General features: G+C 41.1%; 1 protein-coding gene across 2 annotated transcripts; it reads left to right on the top strand.

The window, feature by feature from the left end:
* The first annotated feature begins 12723 nt into the window (after positions 1 to 12723).
* LOC115110180 (ras-related protein M-Ras-like) lies at positions 12724 to 22055 on the top strand. Of its 2 annotated transcripts, XM_065013185.1 has the most exons (7): positions 12724 to 13056; positions 14216 to 14258; positions 17949 to 18166; positions 18415 to 18568; positions 18897 to 18996; positions 19633 to 19712; positions 20222 to 22055. In XM_065013185.1, exons 3-7 carry the CDS (start codon positions 17971 to 17973, stop codon positions 20319 to 20321), a joined length of 630 nt encoding a protein of 209 aa, XP_064869257.1. In that variant the 5' UTR covers positions 12724 to 13056; positions 14216 to 14258; positions 17949 to 17970; the 3' UTR covers positions 20322 to 22055. The 2 variants fall into 2 exon arrangements, with proteins under 2 accessions (XP_064869257.1, XP_029491468.1); XM_029635608.2 differs by lacking the exon at positions 14216 to 14258 and having other exon boundaries at positions 12725 to 13056.
* Positions 22056 to 23876: the final 1821 nt, after the last annotated feature.

Below are 23876 nucleotides of genomic sequence, written 5' to 3'. Positions count from 1 at the left end.
TATGCAAGGGCTGCAGGACCAAAGTTAAGCAAAACGAAGTAAAGCAGTTTGCAGCACGTTTTACGACAGTTTTACGTTAATAACTAATCACTCATTTACTAAATGCAGTAGTGTGTTAAAGCTGTAAGAATATCAAACACTGCATAAGGGTAAAATAGCCTATTTTTTATAATTCACGTTTGTTATCATAGTCTGCTGGAATATTTTTTTATACGAGTCGAGCTAACAAACTTCACCACGAGGAGGCATACTTTGCCTCTACCTCTGCATTAAGTGCAGTAAGTGAAAGGCAAAATTACCAGCCTCAAAGACCAGTAAGTAAAAGCAGTTATTACCCTGTAAAACCTGATCAGTGATCTCACCCTCAAGGAAGGAGGGTTGCATTTGTTAAGTATTCTAATAGGGCCTGTTATAAATTAGACATATTACTCTGTTTGGTGTGTGTGTGTGTGTGTGTGTGTGTGTGTGTGTGTGTGTGTGTGTGTGTGTGTGTGTGTGTGTCAAAATCAAATCAAACTTGATTTGTCACATGCGCCGAACACGACAGGTGACTTTATCAGCTCTTTCCCAACGATGCAGATTACTTTTTTTTTTATTATAAGAGAAACAAAACATACAAGAACACACAATAACTAAGCTATATACAAGGGGTACCAATACCCAGACCTACCTCTAGCCTTTCGGGGCCCTAAGAGAGATTTGGGCACATGCCCTTCGTGCCCAATAGCTCATTCAGCCACCCAAGGTTTAGATAGCTGGCTATACTAACTTACCTACCAATCTTATCAAATGTTAGCTGACATGGGCTAATTATGTGACTGTCAGTGACTGACAGGAGAAAAACTGCTGATGCACTAGCAAATTTCTAAATCAAGTTGAGACCCCGACTGATTTATGACTGGGGGGTCCCCCTAGTGGCTGTGGGGTCCTATGCACAGCGTGGAGTCTGCCTACAGGCACTACCAAAACCACATCAATGTGCAGCGATACGTGATGTGTGTGTGTGTGTGCGTGTGTGTGTGTGTTGATAGAGACCTGCTGTGAGTGTACATTGAGCTCAGATTGTCAGATAGTCTGCACAGATAGTCCGTTGATTAGCTATTCAAAAGTCTAATTTCTTGGAGACAGAGGTTGTCTCGGAGCCTGTTGGTCCGAGACCTGATGCTGTATCGCTTACTTGACAGTAGCACCGAGAACAGTCAATGGCATGGGGGGCTGAAGTCTTTATTGAAGTGTGTGTGTGTGTGTGTGTCGTCCTTGAATGCACGTGAACTGCAGAGAAAATGTATAAACCTGTGTGTGTGTCCTTAAGTGCACGTGAACTGCAGAGAAAATTTATAAACCTGTCATTGTGAATGTGATGGATAGAGAATGCTGGATTACTGGCCTGCGCTCAAAAAAAAATCTGGGGTTTCACCAGCATAAGACTTTTGGGTAATTATGGTGTGTATATCACTCTTCTCATGCATTATTACTAACAGAAAAACATTGATTAGTGTAGGAATGGGGATTCAGGCCCTGAGCTGTAATGATGTGCTCCTTGGAAGAGCTCAAAACGTGTCAAAATGCCTACGAACTGTTATTACATTTCAATGGTGTTGTTGGAGAATGCAGAAAATGCTATTTAAAAATATAGCTGTGAGAAGCAATGAACGGGGTTCACAGGATGACATAAAGGACATAAGATCAGTTGGATATCAAAGCAAGCGCTCTATCATTTAGGAACTATCTTCTTTATGTGCAATCATGAATCTAAATACAACATCTGGAGTGAATATGATGTATGGTTCATGAGGAGAAGATGATTTTGACCATTAGCGTTAAATATGCAAAGAATGAGTGCTTTATAGTTTCCTTGTTTTTTATAGGTATCAATACCATATTCAGTGTGGTTCATTTTAGGGACGTCCATGATAGCGCTGATATGTTTTAAGTTGATAGGCAACTGTGGAGTCGATTTAAAGTAGTTTAAATGTAAAAATATGATATTTGCAAATAACTCATCCATATTTTAACCATCCCATAGCTTTTCTCAACCCAAGTTAAAACATCTACCATGGGCCTACATTTGATCCTATAATTCATGAAAGTAAGTATTTTAGCATATTATCGAAGTATAGTGTGCCCATTTTTGAATGCATCAACGTTATTTTCTTAAAGTCTTTTGGAACTATTGTGATGAATCCAAAGACCAAATTCGGAGTGAATCTGACTTTGTCCATGAGAAGATGTTTTTGATTATTTTATGCCCTCTGGAAGCAACATCAACACAATATCTATTCGTCGGGAGCTTCATGAAATGGGTTTCCTTGGCCGAGCAGCCGCACACAAGCCTAAGATCACCATGCGCAATGCCAAGCGTTGGCTGGAGTGGTGTTAGCTTGGTGTGGAAGAACTTGACTCGCCTGCACAGAGCGCTGACCTCAACCCCATTGAACACCTTTGGGATGAATTGGAACGCCGACTGCGAGCCAGGCATAATCACTCAAAGTCAGTGCCCGACCTCACTAATGCTCTTGTGGCTGAATGGAATCAAGTCCCCCCAGCAATGTTCAAACATCTAGTGGAAAGCCTTCCCAGAGGAGTAGAGGCTGTTATAGCAGCAAAGGGGGGACCAACTCCATATTAATGCCCATGATTTTGGAATGAGATGTTCGACAAGCAGGTGTCCACATCCTTTTGTGTTTGATGACCCTGTGGAGACAAACACAAAGACGGGTGAAATAGATCAGGGTGTGACAACATACAACATTTGTTCAGAAGTTTTTCAAAAATTTTCAAAAATGTCCACGATGGAGGAACATATATCTTATGGGTCCTTGAGGCAAATTAGTTCAGCATGTAGAAAGACAACCACATAAAATGTTTCAAATCATTAAGTCAAATGGAGAGGTGGATATGAGGGTTTAAGTGAGACTGCTTATAACAAGCCACCTATAGGCCAATCAGTGCCATAATTTTTTTGTTATTTGACCAAATCTAAAAATAACAATAGGTTTCACCCCAATGAGTCGGATAGACACTAATCTGTCATTAGGTGGATGTGATATAATGAAAATACATTACTTAGTACAATATGAAAATCTAGGAAAATGGGTCTGATGTGTGACAGATTAGTTTTATGATACCCTTCTATGTCTGACATTTTCTAAAAAAAGAGATCACGTACCAAAATGTTACAGAAACAAATTGGCCTCACATGTCCTCAACTGGCAGCTTCATTAAATAGTACCTGCAGTGAAGACAGTGAAGAGGCGACTCCGGGATGTTGGCCTTCTAGGCAGAGTTCCTCTGTCCAGTGTCTGTGTTCTTTTGCCCATCTTAATCTTTTATTTTTATCGGCCAGTCTGAGATATTACTTTTTATTTGCAACTCTGCCTAGTAGGCCAGCATCCCGGAGTCACCTCTTCACTGTTGATGTTGAGACTGGTGTTTTGCGGGCACTATTTAATGAAGCTGCCAGTTGAGGACTTGTGAGGTGTCTGTTTCTCAAACTAGACACTCTAATGTACTTCTCCTCTTGCTCAGTTGTGCACCGGGGCCTCCCACTCCTCTTTCTATTCTGGTTAGAGCCAGTTAGCGCTGTTCTGTGAAGGGAGTAGTACACAGTGTTGTACAATATCTTCAGTTCCTTGGCAATTCCTTGGCAATGGAATAGCCTTAATTTCTCATAACAAGAATAGACTGACGAGTTTCAGAAGAAAGTTCTTTGTTTCTCGCCATTTTGAGCCTGTAATCAAACCCACAAATGCTGATGCTCCAGATACTCAACTTGTCTAAAGAAGGCCAGTTTTATTGCTTCTTTAATCAGGACAACAGTTTTCAGCTGTGCTAACATAATTGCAAAAAGGTTTTCTAATGATCAATTAGCCTTTTAAAATGATCAACTTGGATTAGCTAACACAACGTGCCATTGGAACACAGGAGTGATGGTTTCTGATAATGGGCCTCTGTACACCTATGAATATATTCCATAAAAAATCTGCCGTTTCCAGCTACAATAGTCATTTATAACATTAACAATATCTACACTGTATTTCTGATAAATTTGATGTTGTGTTAATGGACAAACAAATGTGCTTTTCTTTAAAAATAAGGACATTTCTTAGTGACCCCAAACTTTTGAACGGTAGTGTATCTACACAAAAAGAGCAAGAGGCTATGATCCACTCCAAGAGAGAAAGCGCCTCTGTCTCCATGGCAACCGGCACTAGCAGCAATGTGGGAATCTCCCATCCCTTGAAAAGGGAACAGTCAAAAGAAGCAGGTTACCCATTCCCATTAAGCATGCTGGTATTAGAATGGTTTTTGTGTTCCTCACACAAAGGTCTCTAGATCTTTACCTTGCTCTTTGCTCCAGTGGTTTTAAGACCAGAGCTCTACATTACAGCCTCTTTCTAGTCTACCAGGCCAACATTAATATGGACACCAGATCACCTTAAGACCACATCTTTCTCATAATCCCCTTTTCATTAAACTGAACGAGGTCACTAAGCAACAGGGAGCACATGCGAGCAGGGCAGATGGAGTAAGATGTATTTTAATCAGTGGGGGCTGCTGAGGGGTGGACGGCTCATAATAATGGCTGGAATGGAGTCAATGGAGTGGTGTCAACCATATGGAAACCACGTCTTTGATGTGTATGATACCATTTCATTGACTCCATTCCAGCCGTTATTATGAGCTGTCCTCCCCTCAGCAGCCTCCACTGATTTTAATGATCAGCGAAACAAGCTCTGGCTGCCACGGTGACAAATGTAAAGGCTGTTAAATGGTGTTATTGTGAAGGGTGTCAAATTCAGTGTGTCAAATTGAGATTAGAATTATCCAGGGGAGGCTAGTGGTAACCTTTGGAGCTCTCCCTAATTTGACTATGGATTTTCTGTATCTATTAAGCCTTTACTTTTCAGTTGGATGTTTGTAGCCTACATCAAAAGGTCAAAACACCAGTGGATGGAAAGCTTTTGACTAATCTAAATCCTACTGCAAATGATCTGACTAATCATTTAATGCAGTCGAGAAATATTATGCACACCAATGTATGTAGAACGCTTACAGGTGTTGGGAAAGTTACTGAACATCATGGGTTATTATGGGTCTAACTTGAAACACAAACCAATCAATAAAATATCGAGAAGCCCCTGACTACATTTCGGTGGCGGACTCAGTGTGGGCGGAGTCAAATGCGTTTAACCCGAACCCTTCCCGTCTCCTCCAAGGTCACCCAAGTTGAGGTTCACTTCAAAGGTATCAACGTCAACGAACGCAAATCTTAATCGAACCTAACCTACATGGGGAGGCAGGGTAGCCTAGTGGTTAGAGCGTTGGACTAGAAACCGAAAGGTTGCAAGTTTGAATCCCCAGCTGACAAGGTACAAATCTGTCGTTCTGCCCCTGAACAGGCAGTTAACCCACTGTTCCTAGGCAGTCATTGAAAATAAGAATTTGTTCTTAAACTGACTTGCCTATTTAAATAAAGGTAAAATAAAAATACATGGATAAAAATATAAACCATGGAAGTGAGGCGGTCATTATGCATAATGTGCTTTGTAATATTCATGTTATACTATTGCAGTGGTATTATTTTATATAACAAACTACCGGACCGATGTTAGCATAATGTTACTTAGCACCCATTTGCACATGAGCTAGCAAATTGCTTACAATGAATCTTATTTGGACAAATTTGCCTTCATGAGCAGTAAGCCTAGGTTTACATGTACAGTTATGTAATTGTGTGTTTCTTCAATGTATGCCTTGTTGTGTTTGGCTGGCTCTAAATGTGCATCGTTGATGCCATTCCCTAAATTACACATAGCGAGTCTACACAGCCTACACATAGTATATACAATAATGAAATTAAATGCCTATTGCTTATTTTATGCCTTTCTAATTATCATGTGTTTTATATCTATGCTTATTTTCTTTGATGTATAGAGACACATTAGTGTGCCATTGGAGGGCGAGAGTCCCAAAATTGAAAAATGCTGCAGCAGTCAACTTCATTACTGCCCCTTCTGCACGTATAAGGCTATGGTCAACAACCACATGAAAGGTCATGCTTCAGTGAGGCACAGAGGTAATATTTCTTTCTTTGTTTATTGAATATATTTGCCGTTCACGTTTTTTGATTTGCCCTATTTTTTCAGTTACATCAGTGTATTTAGTTTAATTTTATAACTTGTTACTTTACTGTTATTCCTTTCGTTCAGAGTTCACAATCATAAGGTGTGGCTTCAGTTGTAGAAATGTGACACACATTCATTGTTGTTATTGCAAGGCATCAATAATCAACAAAGCACAGTTTCTGAAGCACCTGACATACCATCAGCATCCAGTGGCCCCTCAAGAGCACCTAGAGGTCCTTAAACAGTCCCCAGAGGCCCCTCAAGAGCACCCAGATGTCCCTCAAGAGCACCCAGAGGCCCTTAAAGAACAACTAGTAGCATCCACTGCATTCCATATACCTCAGATACGGCTCCCTAAATCACCTGGTCCCAACATACATGGCAACTCAAGAAAAGTCATTGTAACTTGTCCACACTGCAAACTGAAGTTAAATAAGAAAAACTTCAAAACACTTTTACGAAGAAAGCATACACATTGCTTTGAAATGGTGTCCAAGGAAATATTTTTGGCATGTGAGCGCATTAATGTGAGAAATGGTGTGTTTGGAGTCGAAAATACATTTCCTGGTCCAGCAACACCCATACATGTTGTGAAAAATACTTGGGGACCCACACAGAAATTGAGGTGTGAAGTTGACCAATGTCGTCCCAATGCTGACTTTGCTTTAAGGTGTAGGATGCTGCCTTTTGAATGTCAGCATATACGTTCCTTATTGTACTGCCCACGTGCAGGCAACACAACAGTGACTTTGACAGAGGAGGCCTTGGTGACAATGGTCGAGAATAAATGGTTTTGTGAGGAGCGCTAGGCGTCAACGTGAGGCAGATACTGAGGGTGTGCCCCTGTCTGTCCAGCTGACGTTTGGTGGACCATCGACAAAAATTCACATTTTGGTGTACGAGCTGAAACTATCTTATTATAGTAGGCTTGGAAGGGTTGTGACAGCTTATGATAGTAAGCAGAACAGCTGGCATTGTCCTTGTTCAAAAGCAAGGCATTCTCGCATACACAAAGCAATTGATAAATTACACCTCTTTGTAACAAAAAGGCAACTGTTTAGGAGGGTGAAAACCACAGAAGAGAGAAACCTTCCACCACAGCACACCACAGAACAGGATACAAGTGAAGCGAAAGAGGAGAATTATCCACCAAATGATAAAGGTGTAGCACGGATGGTGAACTACCTCATGACAAATAAAAAACTACCTGCTGAACTCCCCCAGGCTGTCAATCAACAGTCAAGAGATGGAAAGATATTGAGTGGCTTTCCGAAGCACCTGATCCCAAAAGAGGCCAGATGCAAGGAGTGTGATTACGTACTCAGTGACCCTCTACTGATCACTGCAAAAGGGAGGATTCTGACGACCACAGGTGTAGTTGAAGGTCAGTAATATTCTAGTTATTTCATTGATTCTAACTTCTAACATCCTTATGATCAAACAGTACATGATTCCCACATACAATGAAAAATAGAAGAAAAAATGATATTAGTCTCAAAAGGCATGCATAGAATATTTAACACCTTTGGTTGAATTTTCTTTTTAGGCATATCAACCTACAGAAGGTCATGCCTGAACTGTGGCATGATCTACAGGTACCAGGAGTTGGAGGATGGTGTCCACAACTTTGATGACCACATAATCCTGTCTCTGCACTTATGCCTGATGATAAGGAATGCATTACAGGTGAGAACATATCATTCTGAAAATATGTTGTGCTTACTGAAATACTTAGGCTACTATAAAGTTGAAAATTAGAGCTCTCAGTTCATGTTTTCCTTCTTAATAGCCTACTCACCCTCTCATGCCAAATACTACCAAACATATCATTTGAATGACTTATTGAGTAGTTCTAGATATCACTGAAAACACCTTTAGTAATAGTGGCTTTTGTTTGCATGGTGGTATTGTGAAAGTGGGGTGTAATTTGTCTTATCGCCCATTGAAGCACTATTAATATTTATTCTTCTTTTTTCTTCAAGGAAGCAGATGTTCTTCTAAGGGACACCCTAGAGGCAGCAAGGTGGTGCGAGCGCCAAACATTTAAAGGCACTGTTTCCCTCCCTAGTGTAATTGGGATGGACGGGGAAGACCGCATTACAACCCTTAAAGAAAAACGGTGAAGAGCGGGTGAAGTGGAAAATATTCTCCTCAAGAAACCATTCGTGTTCCCGTTCCAGTTACAGAGAGATTATGAGAAGTTCTGTGTGGAGGCAGTTGACAAAAAGAAAATGACTGTCTTTGCCTCTTGAGGAGCAGGAGTGAAGCCATTTTTCAGTGGTCAAACCTTGTTTTTGTCTGCTGTGTTAATTGTTTCAGTTGTTATTTGTGTTATGTTGTTTAGTAAAGATGACGTTGAAGTCACCCGAGTCTCTGATCTCTGTACTGGAGCTGGTATAACTTCATGTACAAAGCACATTCAGCTTGTCAGTATGTCTATATGGTATAGTCTGTCTCCATTCTCATGAGGAAAGCAAATAGCATTATAAATCAGGATAGGTAGTAACTGTATGTATATACTCAATTAAATAATATAATTACAAAGTTATAACATTTATCAACACAATTTAACAGTACATGACATACGTAACAAGTCTGTTGTTCACTGCAACAATATCAGTAGCTTGTCTCAAATATAGCAAGAAGCAAAAAGTGTTACAACACATGTGCTGGTACCACTTTATATAATATTTCTTACGATCTTGACTCCGCCCCGAATACGTTTGTATTCAACGTGTGATTTGCACAAACGTGTGTGTTTGCTTCCAGTGTGTGACTGTCAAACCTTAGATGGACAAAAAAAAACACCGGTAGGCGGGGTCAAATTTGAGTGGAGTCAAATGTTTGACTCCGCCCCGAACTGCACACTGCAGTCAGGGGTACTTGAAAATATCACCTAAATAAATCATGATTTGTCCAAAGGGTCATGTTGTTAAAATCAATACAATTTTGTAAGTAAGCACAGTCTCAGAAATATGTCCCTCACACAAACGTATGTAAAATTTAAATCAATAATCAAATTAAGATCCCCTCTTGCTTCATCGGTTGAGCAATCAATCAGTTTGAGTGAAGATCAATTGGTCAATCTAGCGCCCTTTGAACATGATTGCCTCCAAATAATTTACAGTCTGTAGTGAACTTGTCCATTCGTTAAACAGGGAAACCATTCTTTGAGGTTTCCAAGACCTCTTTAGTCTCTGTCTTTTCATGATGTTGTTCCGAACATGGGTTCCCAGTATCAGAGCTATCCGAGGGATTATTGTTTATGTTTTGTATTCATTTTCCAAAATGTTTTTATGACCAAAATCTCTTTCGAGGATAGAGAAGGGTGTAGTATCCTGCTATTGTACACTGAGTATGCAAAACATTAAAATACCTGCTCTTTCCATGGCATAGACGGACCAGGTGAATCCAGCTGAAAGCTATGATCCCTTATTGATGTTACTTGTTAAATCCACTTCAACCAGTGTAGATGAAGGGGAGGAGACAGGTTAAAGAAGGATTTTTAAGCCTTGAGACAATTGAGACATGGATTGTGTGTATGTGAGCCATTCAGAGGGTGAATGGGGAAGACAAAATATTTATATGCCTTTGAACAGGGTATGGAGGTAGGTGCCCGGCGCACCGGTTTGTGTCAAGAACTGCAACACTGCTGGGTTTTTCGGTTTCCCGTTTTTCAAGAATGGTCTGTCACCCAGCCAACTTGACACAACTGTGGAAAGTATTGGAGTCAACATGGACCAGCATCCCTGTGGAACGCTTTCAACACCTTATAGAGTCCATGCCCTGATGAATTGAGGCTGTTCTGAGGGCAAAAGGAAGACATTATGAAGGTGTTCTTAATGTTTTGTACACTCAGTGTATCTACTCATAATTACATAAGAATAAAGGGGAATGGCAGTTTACTGGAAAACAGTAAGTGTTGAATAGATCATTTGTTTCCGGTACGCCTGACAAGCACTAACGCAATTCACCATGCTGAGGGAAGGGAGAGGAGGCGTGAGTGAGCCCCCCTCCCTCTTAACTAAAGAACATCAATATGAGATGTTCCAGGAACCACTGCACACAGCAAGAGAGGGAGAGAGAGAGCTGTCCATTTCATTTCATGCCCATTAGCCACTGTAATGAGTCATGTAAAAGGCAGCAACAGCATCTAATGTATGACTTATTTATGAAGCCAATCCTAATATCAAGCAGCACAGTACCCTTACCCTATCAGATTATTCACAATCACATTGAACCTATCGCTGCCACCTTCCCTGCCACAGGTCTGCACCCCACCATTAATAACCACTTAATGGTACAAATCTGTGTGTGTGTGTGTGTGTGTGTGTGTGTGTGTGTGTGTGTGTGTGTGTGTGTGTGTGTGTGTGTGTGTGTGTTACAGTTGAGCCCTAAGAAGGTGAAGCTCCATGGACTTTTAAGATAAAAATTAATAAAATATATTTTCAGTGTTTTCTCTTTGATGACCAGCTCATGTTGGCCTTCTCTGAGAAAAGCATGTTTGTAAACATGACAATATCTGACCATATCTATTGTGATATTGGTGTATGTTTTTGTTGTAAGAAACAATTACTGCAATTTCAACAGCTCTAAAATTAAAGATCAACTAACACTATAAATGCACACCACTCAACAGAATTGTAAGTAAAATATAGTATGTGTTACAGTGTGAACAGTGGCAGGAACGTCATCTGATCTCCAATCAGTATTCCCAAGGTTTAGGGTGCTTATGTTCCCACATCTTGTTCACCTCGGGCTTTGTTTGTTTTTCATGTAGTGGACACAATATAAAACAATGCAGGGGGTGAGATTGTAATTGCCCAGCCTAGGCACATGAATATGGTACACAGAGGAACACAAGAGTGGCTGTCCTCATGGTAGAACAGACCCATATCTAGCTAGTCTCGCTCTCTTTCTCTCTCAAGGAGAAAGGGACCAGTCTGTATGTATCTGTAGAATCAATATACACTGAACAAAAATAGAAACGCACCATGTAAAGTGTTGGTTCCATGTTTCATGAGCTGAAATAAAAGATCCCCAAACTGTTCCATACTCAGAAAAAGCTTATTTCTCTCAAATTTTGTGGACAAATGTATTTACCTCCGTGTTAGTGAGCATTTCTCCTTTGCCAAGATAATCCATCCACCTGACATGTGGGGCATATCAAGAAGTTGATTAAACAGAATGATAATTACACAGCTGGACCTTGTGCTGGGGACAATAAAAGGCCACCCTAAAAATGTTATGTGCAATTTTTTCACACAACACAATGCCACAGATGTCTCAAGTTTTGAGTGAGCATGCATTTGGCATGTTGACTGCCGGAATGTCCACCAGAGTTGTTGCCAGATAATTTCATGTTAATTTCTCTACCATACGCCGCATCCAATATCGTTTTAGAGAACTTGGCAATGCATCCAACTATATCCTGGTTCTTCACCTGTGGGATTGTCTGAGACCAGACTCCTCGGTCAGCTGATGAAACTGAGGAGTATTTATGTCTGTAATAAAGCCCTTTTGTGGGTAAAAACTCATTCTGATTGGCTGGGCCTGGCTCCCAAGTTGGTGACCCTGGCTCCTAAGTGGGTGGGCCTATGCTATCCCAGGCCCACCCATGGTTGTGGATCTGCCCAGTCATGTGAAATCCATAGATTAGGGCCAAATGTATTTATTTCAATTGACTGATTTCCTTACATGAACTGTAACTCTGTAAAATCGTTGAAATTGTTGCATGTTGCATTTATATTTTTGTTCAGTATAGATGTTGACCTCTATTCTAGCTGAAACCCCGTTTTTGTCAAGCAGGCTATTTAGACTGAAAGGCTATTTTGCCTTTTAAATAGGAAGTATACATGTACCTCTATTATTTGTTTCATGATCAGTGTAATCTGAGTCTCACATATGATTCACTTTATACATTTCATGTGATGCATTATGTGAGATCTTTAGTTGAGCCATAGGCTATAATTCATGAATTTAGCGATGGGTGCACCATATAAATAGAATTAATTAGACTACTGATTGTAATTGCCACTAATCAAGTCTCATGGTCAATAAAATAATTACAAAAGCTATATTGACGTTCATTCAAAATGTCCTACTCAGAGACTCCACCTTAGAATTTAGACCAGGGATGGGTAACTTTGATGAGGGTGGGGGCCATAAAAAAAATATGAACACATCATGAGGGGTAGCAGTGGCTTGCCGGTCTGCGTACCCACATCGGTGCATACCCTAGCCCAAAGAGAAACTTGCGAGTAAAACATTTTAGCAGCCCACCTCTTGACAGTGGAGAGAACATTTTTTTTGTTTTAAAGCTCATTTTATGCAATTCTACACATTTTGACATGGGTCGGAGAAAAAATTGAGTAATTCTATAACTGAGAGAAGATTTTGTAGTTTATAACTAATTTCAAATAATTACTCATTTTGCCATGGGGCAGAGACAAACATTTTGGGTCTACAAAAAGGGCCGATTCCTGATTTAGACAAAAGTATGTCTTTAAACCAGTCTGGGGGGGCGTCGACAAAACGGAACAGTCCACTTTCTCAAAAAGGGGCATTCCAAAAAGCAAATCAACTGATTTTGGCATTAGAAAAAAAAAGTATATTCTTGAGAAGGCTTAAAGTATTTTACATGTAGACTACATTTTTATTTCAGTCATGACATGATGAAGAAGGAAAACATTTTTAACCAACAAGTGTCCACCCCTATGAGGCCGTTCTATTTTTAGTATCAGCTGTTGCAATATAAAGATTTGCTACATAGCGGATTGCATCGCGGTTATGTGAGGCGCATTCCGGTCACGAAGGTAAAATGATGGCAATGATTTGAGGTAACGGACAGAGAGAGGGATGAGGAATATTTGTGCGTGAAGTGGTTGCTGGAGCGTTCTTTCACGGCAACGGATATCATATAATATTGGTAAGTTATTGCTGAAATTGTCGTCTTTCGTTTTAGGCTGCCACTACATCGCAGCTACGTAAACATTCTTGGTAAATCTTATCAAGTTTTGTACCATGCTTTGGTAAATATTGATCTAATTTGACTTGGGTTTTTGCAATTTAACTGTGGACTTAAATTCTTACAACATTGTAATATTGAGGGGGCCTCTGATTCAAGAAATGGACGCCAATATTCCATTTGCGGAAATTGCTTGATGCAGCAAACTTCTCTAAAAGATTTGACATTCAAGAAGCAACAAAAATAATTTATCCAAGGGCGGTAACTCTACAGCAGTTCCTATACATCACTGATTTAGTTAAAAACATGATAATAATCTTGTCAAGTTTTGTCAGGGAGGAAGTAAACCGTAGCCTAGTAGTGTTTAATCTACGTTCCATTAGAATTATCATAATTTGCAGGGAATGAAATGAAACATCACAAGAATAAACGCTATTGATACATTTAGCTACTTTGTTACAATGTTTATACTTCACACTAGCCTTTTCAACTAGGCATGTATGAATAGATGCATTATAATCATTACGGAATTTCTATTGAAGGATTCTTCAGCTCCACATCATAGGATGAGGTCACCCACCATTATGCAGCCTTCAATATATTCGTCCCTTTTAGAATCCAATTGAGTGGAAGGAGGACTTATACTCTCGTCTCTAACATGTAGGCTCAACATTTCCAAGCAGTCCCATTACAAGTCAGAATGTTGAATAAACCTAATTTGTACTTACTTTACCTGTTGTGTTCTGATTTTAATTTTGTTCCTTATGTCAGAGGTGATCTGAGACAAAATATCCACAGGGAAGTGTTATTAGCCTGATTTTCAATTTGCTGGTCAGTATATGGTTCTGTTAGTTTGCAAATTAGGGTTAAGTGTCTTGCTCAAGGGTAAGACACTTCACCTTATTTGTCACCTTGACAGCTGGTGTATTTGAACGAGTGACCTTTTGGTTACTGGCCCAATGCTCTAACTGTTACCTTCTACTATTGTTTACATATTGTGCATCACGTGCAATGCATCAGGAGATTGAAAATGCAAACCGGAAATACAAGCTGACAGAGCCATATACAGACTGGTGCCCCAAGAAGTCAGGTTAATATGACTTTCCTGTGGACATTTTAGCTCCTGTTCTTGCCGTCAAAGGGACCAACAGCACGGACAACTGGTAAAGTTTTAAAAATATCATTTTATTTAACATTCTGGCATGTAGACTTGTATCTTTTTTTAGGGTGACTTCTTTCAGACTGAATAGCCATGGTGTAGCCACGGTAACAGTCTGATGTATAAGGCAACCTTCAATAATAGCTACACATATTCATCTGACTATTAATAGCCTAGTGAAATCACCAGATAATTCTGCAACAAGAGCGGCATGATGGTGAAGCTTTTTCACTTGTTATTCAATCAAAGAAGTTCAAATGCCACTGAAGGTACTGCATTTTTAATTTAAACTTGATCAAAGCAGCTTGAACTCTTTTGTTTTAGAGAAGCATGTTTATTGAGCCGTGTCAACCAAAGAACTCTCACAAGGTGTTACTGTATGAAATACAACATAAAGTTGACTGACCGCAGCCTGGTGAGGTAGGCCAACGTTGATTCACTGAAGAGGCATCTTATCTTAAGCCACAACCTACTCTTTACCAAGTTATGTACAGTCAGTCTTTTAGTAGCAAAATATGTTATCCATGATTTCTGATCAGATTAAATGATGAGTTGACACACGTGGTCTAGAGTACCGAGCACAAAGCTGTCCAGTACAGAGATGTCCATTATGTGATTGTGTACACTTGCAGTTGATGTGAAAGAAGAAGGGTAGTTGCCCAGAGGTGGTATGACTAGAGTGTGATGCTCCACACTGCCACGGAGTCATCACAGATGAAGCCCCATAATCTAGTGATCTCATTTGTATGCAGAATCTTGAGACCTCATGTACAGTCAACAGGACTTTAGTTGGCACCCCACCCTAGTAGTAGGGGTGATGATGACACGCCCTTTACTGGACATCTAGGTAAGTTCCTGTCTATAGGGCTTTAGTCAGCACTCCCTTGGACATTGTTCAGCCGTCAGCACCTAAGTGAGAATCCTAGATGAGCGAGACAGATCTGAGCTGGACTTGAGTGGTAAGAAATGGTATGTATTGGGTGATCAGCGGTACTTCAAATAAAATGTTATATGTGACATGCACCGAGTACAACAGTTGTAGACCTTACTGTGAAATGCTTACTTACAAGCCCTCAACCAACAATGCAGTTCAAGACATAGTTTAGAAAATATTGACTAAATAAACATAAGTAAAAAAAGATATACAGTACCAGTCAAAAGTTTGGACACACCTATTCAAGTTTGTTATTATATATATATATATATATTTTTTTAAACTATTTTCTACATTGTAGAATAATAGTGAAGACATCAAAACTATGAAATAACACATGGAATCATGTAGGAAACAAAGTGTGTTAAACAAATGTAGCCACCTTTTGCAATGATTGACAGCTTTGCACAAGCTTGGCCTTCTCTCAACCAGCTTCACCTGGAACTCTTCACCTGGAAGGCTTTTTCAACAGTCTTGAAGGAGTTCTCATATGCTGAGCACTTGTTGGCTGCTTTTCCTTCACTCTGCGGTCCAACTCATTCCAAACCATCTCAATCTGGTTGGGTGATTGTGGAGGCCATTCAACTGATGCAGCACTCCATCACTTTCCTTGGTCAAATAGCCCTTACACAGCCTGGAGGTGTGTTGGATCATTGTCCCGTTGAAAACAAATGATAGTCCCATTAAGCGCAAACCAGATGGGATGTGGTAGCCATGCTGGTTAAGTGTGCCTTGAATTCTAAATAAAGCACCCACCATCACACCACCTCCTCCATGCTTCTCAGTAGGAACCACACATGTGGAGATCATCCCTTCACCTATTCTGCGTCTCACAAAGACACCGCGGTTTGAACCAAAATTCTAACATTTGGATTCGTCTGACCAAAGGACAGATTTCCACCGGTTTAATGTCTCGCTCGTGTTTCTTGGCCCAAGCAAGTCTATCCTTCTTATTGGTGTACTTTAGTAGTGGTTTCTTTACAGCAATTTGACCATGAAGGTCTGACTCACACAGTCTCCTCTGAACAGTTGATGTTGAGATGTGTCTTACTTGAACTCTATGAATCATTTATTTGGGATGCAATTTCTGAGGCTGGTAACTCTGAGGCTGAACTTTTACCAAATAGGGTTATCTTCTGTATACCAACCCTACCTTGTCACAACACAACTGATTGGCCCACATGCATTTTGAGATAATAAACAGTGATTAGCAGCAGTGTTAAAAACAAAGTGTGAGGGGGTGTCAATGCAATCATGTGGGTGGCCGTTTGATTAATTGTTCAGCGGTCTTATGGCTTAGGTGTAAAAGCTGTTAAGGAGCCTTTTGGACCTAGACATGGCGCTCCGCTTGCCGTGCGGAAGCAGAGAGAAAGGCCCAGTCACCCAAGTCATAGACCAATGATGTGACAATTTTTTGGGGGCCTTCATCTGACTGGTGAAGTGGTACAGTATGTTTTGGGGCGTGCAGGCTGTTCCCTCTAGCTAGCTGTTCCCTCGTGAGGGAGGCAGGGAGCTCCTACAGTATATCCTTCTCCAGGGTTCTGACTGGGCCGCTTGAGGAAGGAAATGTCTTTCCTTCCCTCTATTGTGTTGAGCAGGAAGGTGGCAGTGCTGCCGTCACCAGCTGACAGCTGTTTCCTGCGGCCCACTGCCATGTTCTCTACCCACTGCCTGGGCTGAGCCAAGGCTGTGTTCTCTGAATGCATGCACAGCCTGTCCTCTACCCTTAGCCTGTCCTCCTATGCAGCTTGAGGTCAGGCATGTTCAAACACTATCAAGCATATTCCCTCACGCTATCCTGCTGTTGGAGGAAGTTCTAACACTTTTAATGGTTGGGGATGACCACCACCACAGTCTGTGCTGTTTTTCAAGCTAGTTGTCCTCAGTTTGCTTTTCCTTGTTTATCAACCACTCTCTTAGTGGCTTGACATGCCTTGTGAAAGCTGTTGCCTTTTGCCAATACAGCATTGGGTTCATGAAAGAATTTGCTGTAATGTGTCCATGTTTTTGAAGGACCAGGTTCTTACTAAATCGCAGTAGAAAAACCGCCATTTGAAATAAAGTGTGAGATGGGAAAACGTTGTCAGGCAACAGAATATTAAACAATCTGTTCAGTGAATCTGAATCTGGAGTAGTTTTTGTGGAAGCTGGTGAAATTGCACCATCACAGTTCCTTTAGAGGCCATTCTTTCAGAGAAGTCAGACTTTTTTTCTTTTTTTTCCCGAAAGCCATAATTACAAAGCACAGTAATCAATATGTCTAGACCGTATTTCCCCTGCTCATAATGGTGCTGGGAGTGTGGTTGGTGCTCCATGCTATTCTGTCCGTCTCATAAGGAGAAAACGGAATAGCTTACATAATGGGAGGGAGAGCCTCACCGTTACACCACTGACTGACTGGCTGGCTATGCAAGGCACTTCCTCATACAGACAGCCAATCAGTGACCAGGGGGGTTTTCTCCAGCTCAGTCATATACAGTAAACTAATTTATATCTAAAAGGCTCTGCTGCTCAGGTGTTTGGTTTATTACAGTATTATTACACACGTTATATACATCTATTTCCTATTCTTTACTACAGCACTTTCGGCAAGCCCTTCTAGCTGAGATTGACTGAGGTGTCGATAGCTAGCTGATCTCTCTCTGAGGGACTGGTGTGTGATGCATGGTTCTGTGTACTCTGGTCTCCCTGGCTATGAATTAGCAGCAGCAGTCTCATACTCCTCATCTCTCTCTCCCTCCCTCTCCTGCTGTGTTCCAGGTATAGCCAGCCGCCTGTCGCCATGGCAACCAGCAGCGCGGTGCCTAGCGACAACCTCCTCACGTACAAGCTGGTGGTGGTGGGGGATGGTGGAGTGGGGAAGAGCGCGCTCACCATCCAGTTTTTTCAGAAGATCTTTGTGTCTGACTATGACCCCACCATCGAGGACTCCTACCTGAAACACACAGAGATAGATGGACAGTGGGCCATCCTGGACGGTATGGAGACATTTTCTCACTGTCTCTCTGGGTTAGGAAGGGCTGGTGTTCTTTATCAATTATGTTTAGGATTTTAATGAAACATACTGTTGTGGCACAGTATTAGACCTATACAATATGTGCATTTGTTTGCAATTGATAGCTTGTAGCTTTTCCAATCATTCATATGAAAACAAGCAAGAAGTTGATTCACAGTAGCGTCTTGTAAAACCTGTAACACTGGTACCTGTATGTGTGTAATTGCACAGTGCTGGATACAGCAGGCCAAGAGGAGTTCAGTGCTATGAGGGAGCAGTACATGAGGACAGGGGATGGCTTCCTCATCGTGTTCTCTGTGACAGACAAGGCCAGCTTTGAACATGTGGACCGCTTCCACCAGCTCATCCTCAGGGTCAAAGACAGGTGAGGCCCAGCTCTTGATAATGATGCGTGCCTTATGGGCCAGACACCTACACGAGACTGCTGCTACTGTAACGAATGCCTCCGACTGGGTTGTCTGCCGCAATCTTTTGTGTGTTCCCTCTAACACTCTCACTGTTCAAGGGTTCATCTACACATGCTTTTCTTTTTTGTATCTCTTGTTCACGACAAAGTTAAACAAGTCCTTCCCCATCCAATGTTTTCATTCCAGTCAGGTTGTCAGCTGTGTAGTAGTGTAACTGTACACATGTTATGTTGAATGAGATGCATCTGCTCTTAAGTCCTTCTCTGTCCTTCTGCTCTCCTTCAGGGAGGCCTTCCCCATGGTGCTGGTGGCCAATAAGGTGGACTTGGTTCACCTCCGCAAAATCACCAGCGACCAGGGGCAGGAAATGGCTGCCAAACACAATGTGAGTAAAGTGTCAGCTCAGACAAGGAGTGGGGCAGCTTGATGTCTGAATCCTTTGTTTTGAATATCTTGTTTGATGCAGTACAGTGTCCAAATTGATTAATGTACTCTTGATTAAGTCTGAATGCATAATTTTGGCTAGTCTTTCATGGTCAGGAAAAAGTCCGGGCCATAGTTGAACCTGTAGAAGTCCTTTCCCCACTGCTGTTGTCAGTGACTGGGGTTGTTCTATGGGCTGTGTGTTCTGGGCTGCTGTCCCTGGGAGAGGTTTTTGGGTGCAGGGCAGGCAGGTATGTTGACTCAGTTAGCTACAGGGTGTGATATAGGCCTCTGGGGAAAGATTGCACAGAGGCTCTGTGGTGGGGGGTGGGGGGGTGGGGGGGGGTCACAAATATAGCCAAGCTTGGCATTTACTGTTTTAGAACAGTGTAAGAGTGTATAAAATTGGGTTTGCAGATCTAAGCTTACATTTTGTTTTTATTTGCAAAATTCGCATCTCTTGTTATGAGCTGGAAAAGCATCATTAGTATTTGTGTATACCTTGTAGCACTAGCAAAGTCGGAGACTATTAAATTTTTTTGCTTGTGTACTATGTCATTTTCCTGAATGTTTGATCAATGTGTCTGTTTTTTCACAGATCACGTACATTGAGACAAGTGCCAAGGATCCCCCTATGAATGTGGACAAGGCGTTTCATGAACTAGTCAGGGTTATAAGGTCGGCCAAACTACTAGACTCGAAGGCTATGTTTAAGAATTGTATAGGCTTGATCATTATATTGGATTAAATTCATGCTTGAATAATAGAGAACCACCATTTTGGTTTCCCTTTGCAAATATACTGTATATGGCATGAATGCCAGCAAAAGTCTGTTAAAGGGTTGGGGGGAAACTATAGCTATGTCCTGAATGAACAGACATGTAATTTCAGAGGAATCCAGTATGTGTTGATGTTCGGTGTGGTCATATCCTGCTGGAGGGCCCACTCATCTGTTTGTTAGGCATTTAGAGAGTACCACATAAAGACTTTGAGGCCCTCTAGCCAAGCAGCAAGACTATCTGATTTTTAACCCTCTCACTCCCTTCTCTTGTCCTGTCCTTCTCTTGTCTACTCCTTCCTTTACATACCCTCCTTTCCTACAAATGTTCTTTTTTTTCTACACCCTCTTTCTCCCCCATCCCTTCTCTCTATTTTGCTCGGTCTTTCTCTTCCTTCCTCCTGTGCAGGCAGCAGATCCCAGAGAGGAGCCTGAAGAAGAAGAAGAAGATGAAGTGGCGAGGAGAACGATCTACGGGTTCTCACAAAGTCCACTGTGTCATCTTGTGATGGTGTCGCTGCTGCTAGCAATGATATTCGAGAGAACTGCGGACTGGCAGTAACCAACAACTGGAGGGGGAATTGGGGGAGATAAGGAACTGACTGTTGACTGTTACGTTGTCAAAGAAAATCCCTCACAGCAAGGCATGGCCATGTGGGGTCTTACAGGGGCATCATTGTCTGCCTGCTTCCCCTAATTGGTCAGAAAAAAGTACTCCCGGAAGAGCTCCTTATGAACTGACTGATTTCCAGACAGTGCAGTGATGATGCTCTCCATGGAAGTGGAGGTGGACATCAAGGTATTCTCCTGGGTGGGGAGATGTGACGTTAGATGTTGTTAGGGACCTATGATCTGAGTGTTTGTGTTGTGGTTGTAAGTTCTCCATGGTGTTGAATGTTAAATTCTGAAATGATAAAGAGGACGATTATGAAGTATATTCTATCTGCACTAGCCACAGGCATAAGAGGATTTGGCTTTGGGGTCCTGAAGAGAAGTGGGAGGATGTGGCTGTTAGTACTTTTTATTTACATTTTTCTGGTGGGGAATCTGGCTTGAGGGGATCAGTTACTCCAAGCAACAATATGTTAGATTTCTCTGTCTGATAGGGAGTATTTAATACCTATGAAATGGCTTGTACTGTTAAAGCACTAAACAAAAAAAACTTTGGGGCTTGTTCATCTGGGGTGTATTCATAACGCCAATTCTGTTGCAAACTCCAAACGGAAAACCTTTGCACGAAAACTAGACTTTCTATTGGACACATTCAGGAAGGTCCCTCCCTGTTTTGTTCAGTTTACTTGTTTTGGTTCTTAAATGGTAAATTATTTCCATTGAAAAATGTAATGAATACACCCCTGGTTAGAAATTTGCCCTTGAATGAAGGAAGTACCTTTGCACTTTGAATAGATTTTGACTTTCATATCTGCATGTGTGGAAAAATTGCAAATGATGAAAGGGAAGACATAATAGAAATGGACCCAATGTGAAAAAACTGAGCTTAACATAATTATGTCAATACCATGTAGCTCATTTGCTTGTCTCATGTCGGTTGGACAGAACAGTTTATACCAGTGGAGGCTGCTGAGGGGAGGACGGCTCATAATAATGGCTGGAACGATGCATATGGAATGGCATCAAACACACTGAAACCATGTATTTAATACTATGCCGTTCCAGCCATTACAACATGCCTGTTCTCCCCAATTAAGGTGCCACCAACCTCCTGTGTTTTATGCTCTCAGCCCTGGGTTGTGTTCAGTAGGGCACACTGTAGAAAAACAGTTTGCAATGGAAAACTAAAATTGACATTTCTTATTGAAGTCTAAGTAATCAATACACGTTTCAGTACATTTTCATCTGGTACCTACTGAACATAACCCTGGAGTGATCCTGCTGTACTTCACCCAGAGGTACAGTGAAAGTTCTACTTCCCAGGGTATGAAGCAACAGACATGGTGTCTTTGGCAGTATTTTACAAAAAAAAGAGGTCTGAAGAAATCAATGATATTGTATCAAGTATGTTTGATACTTTTTTATCATTGATCTGAATTTCTTGTGTTTTTTAAAAATAATTAATAATTTATTACTGTACCTGTTACCTCATGATGTATTATAATTGGCTGTGTCTGACTGAGCTAGAGGAAGATGAGGCACAAAACAATGGCCACTGCCTTTCTATCTAGCTTCCTTCAGGGTTTCAATAATGAATAAAGAAATACAGTATTGTGAATTCAATGATACTATCTCTGACTGTGTGTCTATGTGTTCTTGGCTTACTTAACCACGGAACCAAACAATCTTTTACAAGAGATTGTGGTTGCACCCCAAATTTGCCCTGGACGAACGTAGTGCACTGTATAGGGAATTGGGTGCCATTTTGGACTTTATGCACACTGTCTTTACATGTATGTTCTGTGTAGTGATGACCATAACTAATATCAGCCGTCACGTTGACTGTTAGGCGCTAAGTGTCCTGCTGTTTGTCTGTTGAAGTAGACTGTTTTATAATGATCTGTAAAATATGTATTATGATGTGCCTAAAGCAGGTAGCCCAGTGGTTAGTGTTGGGCCAGTAACCGAAAGGTCGAATCCCCAAGCTGACAAGGTCAAAATGTGTCTTTCTGCCCCTGAGCAAGGCAGTTAACCCACCTTTCCCTGGGCGCTGAAGACATGGATGTCGATTATGGCAGCACCTCTGATTCAGAGGGGTTGGGTTAAATGCGAAAGACACATTTCAGTTGTACAACTGAATGCCTTCAACTAACTAGGTATCCCCCTTTCCATAATACCAGCCTTCAGAGGTGCTTGTTCAGCAGGAGCCCCCGGTATTAATCATATTGCTGGGTCAGTAGAATGCTGTATTTCAAAATATTGATCTCTCCACCCACCATGGAATAGATACAGCCTCTACTGCTAAAACGGATCCAATTGGAAAATGAATGTCCTTGTCATCAGACTCCAATGAAAAGATTGAGTGTCACTTTCTTTTAAACTCTCACTGCAAAGATATACCTGACTTTCTGGGTGATAGAACACACTATGTTCATTTGATATGCAAAGGAATTAAAATGTTATTGTACATATGCTGTGCTACTCATTTTTTGGATGCACCCTAGAGAGTTAAGAACTTCTCACTCGGATAAGATATGCCTGCATCAAGGCTGTATCTTCTACTGTTATTTCAGAGCCTTGGGGTCTGTTCAAGTGATTGCAATGTTATAGAACGTGCAGAATCTTCATATAGAATTATATTGTGTAGAACAGACATGCTACTCTGTGATATACATTAGGGGATAATGTAAAATATAATGCATATGACATATCTGTAAAGTCTAGAATGTTGCGCCATCCTGAATGAGCCTCAGCTTTCTTTTACTTCTGCTAGTCAGTGCTTTTATTGTTAGCAACAAACCTACTTCTCATCGGCCTGTAGCCCCGTCCCAAATGGCATCCTATACTGTACCAATGGAGGCTGCTGAGGGGAGGACGGCGCATAATAATGGCTGGAACAGAGTAAATTAAATGGAAACAAATACATGGAAACCATGTGTTTGACGTATTTGATACCATTCCACCAATTCAGATCCAAAACTACTGTTACCCTTGACAAAGATTAGCATAAAATACCATTTTAAAAAATCATGCAAATTCTGAGCTTTATTTTTTTAAATACATATATATATATATATATATATATACTAATTCAATTGCTCAGAGAAAGAGATTTTGTTTTACAATTAATACTAAAAAATTCTAAAAGATACCTGTTTTCAATACTCTGCAAGTCTGTGAGGATAATGGCACTGTGCCTTTTTCCAAAATGTTTTATGAGATTGGAGAACACATTGGGGTGATCTAAGACCATTCCTCCATACAGAATCTTAAGATCCTTGATATCCTTTGTCTGCACTTATGGACGACCCTCTTCAATTCAAACCACAGGTTTTCAATGGGGTTCAAGTCATTGGCACTTGGATTGTAACCTTTGCTATGGTCAGATGACATGTAAAGAGAGCTCTTTGGCCATGCAAACAAGTGGTGGGTTTGGAGTCAAAAGAAAGATG

Source organism: Oncorhynchus nerka, linkage group LG3 (genome assembly GCF_034236695.1).
Source record: "Oncorhynchus nerka isolate Pitt River linkage group LG3, Oner_Uvic_2.0, whole genome shotgun sequence".
Lineage (NCBI taxonomy): Eukaryota > Metazoa > Chordata > Actinopteri > Salmoniformes > Salmonidae > Oncorhynchus > Oncorhynchus nerka.
This window is presented reverse-complemented; position numbering and strand designations above follow the sequence as displayed.